The sequence below is a fragment of the Manduca sexta genome, chromosome 18 (assembly GCF_014839805.1).
Source record: "Manduca sexta isolate Smith_Timp_Sample1 chromosome 18, JHU_Msex_v1.0, whole genome shotgun sequence".
NCBI lineage: Eukaryota > Metazoa > Arthropoda > Insecta > Lepidoptera > Sphingidae > Manduca > Manduca sexta.
The window spans coordinates 13,120,405-13,126,155 of record NC_051132.1 but is presented as its reverse complement, the minus strand read 5'-3'; the positions used below and the strand labels follow the sequence as shown (position 1 = coordinate 13,126,155).

At 37.3% G+C, this 5,751-nt stretch overlaps 1 protein-coding gene across 1 annotated transcript; it reads left to right on the top strand.

Annotated features, from left to right (window-relative positions):
• Positions 1-4,723: 4,723 nt before the first annotated feature.
• LOC115444522 lies at positions 4,724-5,416 on the top strand. Its single transcript, XM_030170323.2, has one exon. The coding sequence runs from the start codon at positions 4,724-4,726 to the stop codon at positions 5,414-5,416; it is 693 nt and encodes a 230-aa protein (XP_030026183.2).
• The last annotated feature ends 335 nt before the right edge of the window (positions 5,417-5,751 follow it).

The window sequence follows — 5,751 nt, the reverse complement described above, 5'->3', positions numbered from 1 at the left end:
AAGGGTCGTTGACCAGTTAAAATGTTAATAACAACAGCAAAAACTTTGAAAAAATACTTAGAAAGTTCCAAACATCCAGGTTTAGTTTTCATTCAATACAAGAAATCATTGTTTATTCATATTAGATAAAAACTGATTTATAAATGCATCAACAGTTCGCCGAACGTATTTCCGTCCTAATGTGTAGTAGAGTAAGGTGTTCCAAATGTCCCTCTTTTCTTCCCTAAGGAGATTGAACCCAAGTCCTAACTAAACTCAAAGCTTTGTGTACCAAAAGATATACATTTATTTCTTGAACTAATGCTTCTTACAAACGTATTGGAAAATAATTATAAGCTCTAAGTACACTATAGAGATAATTGCGGCGATTAATTATGAATGAAAATTCTTCTTACATACATACATAACTGCATATTCAAACACCGTCACATAATGCGGTGAAATTATTGCAAACAATGCATCTTCGTGGTAGCGTGGGAACTTTTGTAAACAAATGAATGATAAGCAAGACGCTCTCTTATGGTAAGCCCACGGCTGCTCCGACATAAGACTCCTTTGTCATTGGATTATATAAAATAAAACCAGGTCTGTCAACTGTCTTAGACACACTCCTACTCTAGTTCTGAGAGGATTTAGGTCTTAGTCAACCACGCTGGCCTAGTGAGGGTTGGTAAACTACACACACCTTCGAAATTTATAGTTAGAATTATCAGGTAAGAGGTATCAAAACGTTTTTCTGTTCCGTTAAATCAAACTATAATGAATAAACAATACACAGGTAACATCTAAAAGGTTATTTTCACTGGATACGCCTTTCGGACTGGAACAAAACGCCACACTAGGGCAAAAATAGACAGTGGACCCTATCCAAATACACTTTCACATCTAGAGGCCTGCCAACTAATATCCGTTGCATCTGCATCACGAACTGTTTGTTCGAAGGGTGCCACACACAATGACTAATGCATAATGTCTGATACACAATGTAAGCTACAAACGGCAGCCATGCATACCATTTATAGGGACTATGAGATTCTGAAATAAAAGCATATATTGCAGATTATTTTTATGTGCATGGCAAAGTGACCCACCTGATGGTAAGTGAAGTGGGCTTTAATAGAATGTCGACTGACGAGAGATGATTACCCCTGCAGTCGACACAATTATGCCGGCCTGTTGGAACTGGATATACATAGGCTGATCAAGGAACACGACCTATTACGTAGACTGTGGTGGGTTTTAACACCTTGTGTAAGCCAATATTACCACCAGAATTGACAAAGAACAATATTACTTTGTTATGGATGTTTACGGTCTTTGGTGACTTTATAGCCGTTTACTTGATGCCTTCTTTTGTCTATAAAACACACTAAAACTATTTGTTAAATTCTACGTCCTCAGTTAATGATCTGTGTACGATTACGTCAATTATGCCGGCTTTCTTAATCATACGTTTGAAACTTCACGGTCAACCTAAACATAAACAGAATAATTTTGTTCAAATCATAATTTATACGCATTACACAGCTCCGACTTCCTCAACTGCAATATTAGAATGATATCATATCTTAGCTCTATGTATTATTATTTCAAGTCTGTTTCTAAGTAGAATTACTGGCATCTGATATCTGAGCTTGGTAACAGCATGCAGCTATTTGTAGTCCTGTTTTAATGACTCTTTGGAGGTCTAACACCTCAGCCCCGTGACCATGAAGGTTGCAGTTTTCCAAACAGCGGGAGAAAAGTGAAATAGAAAAAACTGCGATGAAATCTAAAACCTAGTTTTATTTTAATAGTTCAGCCTTTTTTTAATCAAGGTCCTGGGCGTTCAGGTCATCCGTAGTCAAGACACTCATCATCATAAAGCTTATTTCAGCCAGCTTTAAAACAGTTAACATACCTATATTACTCTCATCCACATCTCTCAATAGAGACGTTGACTTAGTTAACCAGGTTCTTGCTCATGGAACCCGGATTCCAGAGACTTAACGACACAATAAAACATCGTGTTCATGAATCAAACGAAGCCACATAATTATAAAAAATCAATATCTCTATAAACTTTTTACGGCGATCTTTTTACAACATTCTTGGGCAAAGCCAGGAACCATGGAATTTTACCCGACATATCACACTATTGTTACGGGAGATTAACCCTTAAAGCATACATTCAGATGCTTCAAGGGTTAATTTATATACCAGTGCATTAAGATTAAAATACCTTCGTTCAGACATTCCTCTGCGAACGCAATGCACTTAGATAAAATATTGCACCCACACTAGCCTGCAGTTACAATATTTTTTCTCCAAAGCCGCTGTCGCAACGCAAAACTGTGTTAATGCCTAATGGCGAAACGTAGCCACCGTGGTCGATCGAAATGCAGAAATCAAAGGAAAGATATTGGTAATAACTACATGAAGACTGGTTGATATCTAAACGATAATGTATGCAGATATTACTGATAAGTAGAAAACGAAGCGAATAGGGTACCGGACTCATTTTTGTTCTTAACAATTATCAAATATTTACATAATATAAATTATAACACCAAATAAATTATTAAAATCCAGTGAAAAATCAACAAGTTATAAGCATTTGAATTTCGGTGGAAGGGGTAATTAACAAGAAACAGAAAAGAGACAAAATATCCACATGTGACGTCATCGGGAATTACGACGCGTGCGAAAGAAAGAGATGAAGCGATATCCCCACATCGCGCCCACTCCTGCACATTACAATATTTTAAATATGAATTACTCGCTCATTTTTTAACCAATTTTTATGCTGTTTTCGCAGAAGTGCTTCTTTTTCGTATTTAAAGCCATTACACATAGAATAATGTACAAAATCAAGCATAGGCCGGTCCCCTATTAATGTGTCTCGGGATAACACACAAAAAAAATATGATGTAACAAAAGTTCCTAGCATATAGTAGAATTACTGTTTGTTTAAACGAAACTTACCCATCTCTTCATGGAAGTAGTTGAAACAAAATAACAAATGCCTATACGACTGTCGTTTCCCCATCATTGGCCCTGGTCGGCAGCGTCTTAGTTGTACCATATAGGGTCAATTTTGCGCATTTAGTTACAAACTCATTAGCTCAAGGCGGACTGGGCAAGGCCGCCGCGAACAATTACTGCCCGGCGTATTATAAACAAACATTTCGTTATATATACGTCTAGATGCATTGTCGGGTGGTAAGCTTAAGTTAATTGGTCAGCAAACATTGTCATAGTTGTTATGCGCTTTTATACTTTAAGGTCTAGGATTGCGGTAACTGGTAAGGAATGAATAATATTGGGCTTCGAACCAAGTCACCTTACAGAAAAAGGCCCTTCATGTTAATTTTGTGAGTAACAATGGTAGCACACAGGTAGGCGACAAAAATGTCTACACTTTTTATTCTCTTCAAATTGTTTTACCACTTCTTACATGATTTAGTGGCTACTATCTTCATCCGCTCTGATTCTGTCTGCGGTTATTCTTAATTTCCATTGAAACGAAACGAAGCTACTAAAAATGGACGTTATTAGAACGGAAATGTGCATTCCAGCAATAATAATAGTCTTCCTGAACATCCCATCGCATCAGTGGACACGCACCCACAATATACACAGGCACGCACGCAGTATCTAGACATGTATATTGTAAGAAACAAACAGATAATTCATCATTCACTCGACTCGGCCTTACATTAAATAATACACGTTTTTACATCTTTATTACATCATGTTTCTTACAGTCCATTGTGTGCTCAACTTTTTATTGAATAACTTACGAATTTAGAGGCTATAAGATGTAAACAAATTACAGTACATTAAACTAGCTAGGTGGCGCCCTACAGTACACACAAATTTGAATTAAGTCCCGGGAATTTCAAAGTTAAATTTATTTCCAGTGTTTAAACTTAACTAAAGTTATCAGCAAATTCCTTTTAGTGTTCTTCTGCTCGCGTACAAGTGTTATAGTGATAATCTAAGTCCTAAAACTGACTTAAATATGGATTTGTGATATACCGACCGTTACTCGAACACGAACTATGCCAGTGTCTTAATTGTGGTTTTGTGCCTTTGTTACATTCTGTAAGTGATAATAAACAATATTCTGCTAAAAGTTCTACCCGGAAACAGTTATTCTAAGTGTTCAAGGAAAAAAAATACTTTACACGGAAAAAAAAAAAAAAAAGCATAGATTCCCTACTACGATAACTAAAGCCATCTATCATATTTTGTAAGAACTATTTTGTATAAATCCATACTACTATCCCCTTCGGCTTTGACGAAAGCGTGATTTCTTCAGTATTCGCTAGAGGGCGTGATAGCAATAAGAATGAATAATAATTGTGGAGTCTGTAATAAACCAATTAAGGACGATAAAAGCTCAGAGGATACTGTTATATGCTGTAATACGTGCTTAAAGAAATCTCACCTCGGATGTCTTAATTTAACTAGGGCTGAAACTAAATCTGCTCGAATAGCCGGGTTCAACCAGTTCCGCTGCACATCTTGCAAAGCCAAATCAAAAGAGCGCTCCTATGATGCAACTCCGGCTCGCTCAGCCAAAGACAACAATAAAACCGCAGCCGATAAGAACAAACAGTCATTATCTACAAATAATCCAAATGAGCCAGCGCCGACTTCGATTCCTGAGGAAACCCTAAGGTCCTTCACTCAATCTTTATTGCAACTTCAAGATGCGTTTGATAATATGAAACGCGAAATGTGTGCCTTCACCTCTGCTCTCAACTCTACATCAGAAGACGTAGAACAGTTCCGTAAAGAGTTGAGCGACATGAAAAAAGAGCTTAAAGATTTAGATCGGTACAAGGCTGAAGTCGTCGATCTTCGTGCTGAGGTGCTCGAACTTCGAAATGAACTTGAATCCAGACAACAATATAAGTATCTTAAAGACATTGAATTGACGGGCATCACTGAACACCAGAGTGAAAATCTTCCGCAAATAGTTACGAATCTAACGACAAAACTCGGGATTAGCATGGACCCTCGTGATATCGATGATATTAAACGAGTTGGTCAAAAGACTTCAGGGACAGATAGTAGACCTCGGCCGGTGGTTGTTACTTTCACCCGACGGGCACCGCGCGACGAGATGCTGCGTGCTGCGAGAGTCCGCCGCGGCCTCACCACCGATATGATTCAAGTCCCTGGAAACTCCCGGCGTGTCTATGTCAACGAGCATCTGACAAAATCGAATAGGATTTTATTTAGTAAGGCGCGCGCCATCGGTTCCCAACTCAAATTTAGATATGTATGGACATCCAATGGTACTATTCTCATGAGAAGAACAGACACTAGCTCCGTTCTTCGTGTTACCTCTGAAACGATCTTAGACAAACTACTGAACCAGCAAGCAAGTAACAAAAGTCCTCAGGCTGACAGTCAGTATTCCTAATCTAAGCATTGCTATTAAACACAAAATATTTTATTATTATTTGTTTCTTCACTTTAATAGCTTAACTTTGTTCTCTAGTCTTTTTGTAGTGCGCCGTTATAGTATTATTATGGATGTAATTTTTAAGTGTTTGCTTTTATTTCGTAGTTTAATATTTAGACTTGCTTGCTATTGTGTTCTACACAAAGCTCTTGCAAGCTACTTTTTATTTAAAAATTACTCTCTTGTAACTATTATTTCATTTCATATTATTGATTCTTTTTTTGTTGTTACTTATTTCATTTACGGTGGTTTAGGCACTGGTACAAATAAAATTTACAAATTCTCTGATTATC

What these genes read in the sequence shown, in the direction of transcription:
- LOC115444522 (XM_030170323.2), top strand. Translation starts at nt 4,724, where the DNA reads ATGTGTGCCTTCACCTCTGCTCTCAACTCTACATCAGAAGACGTAGAA.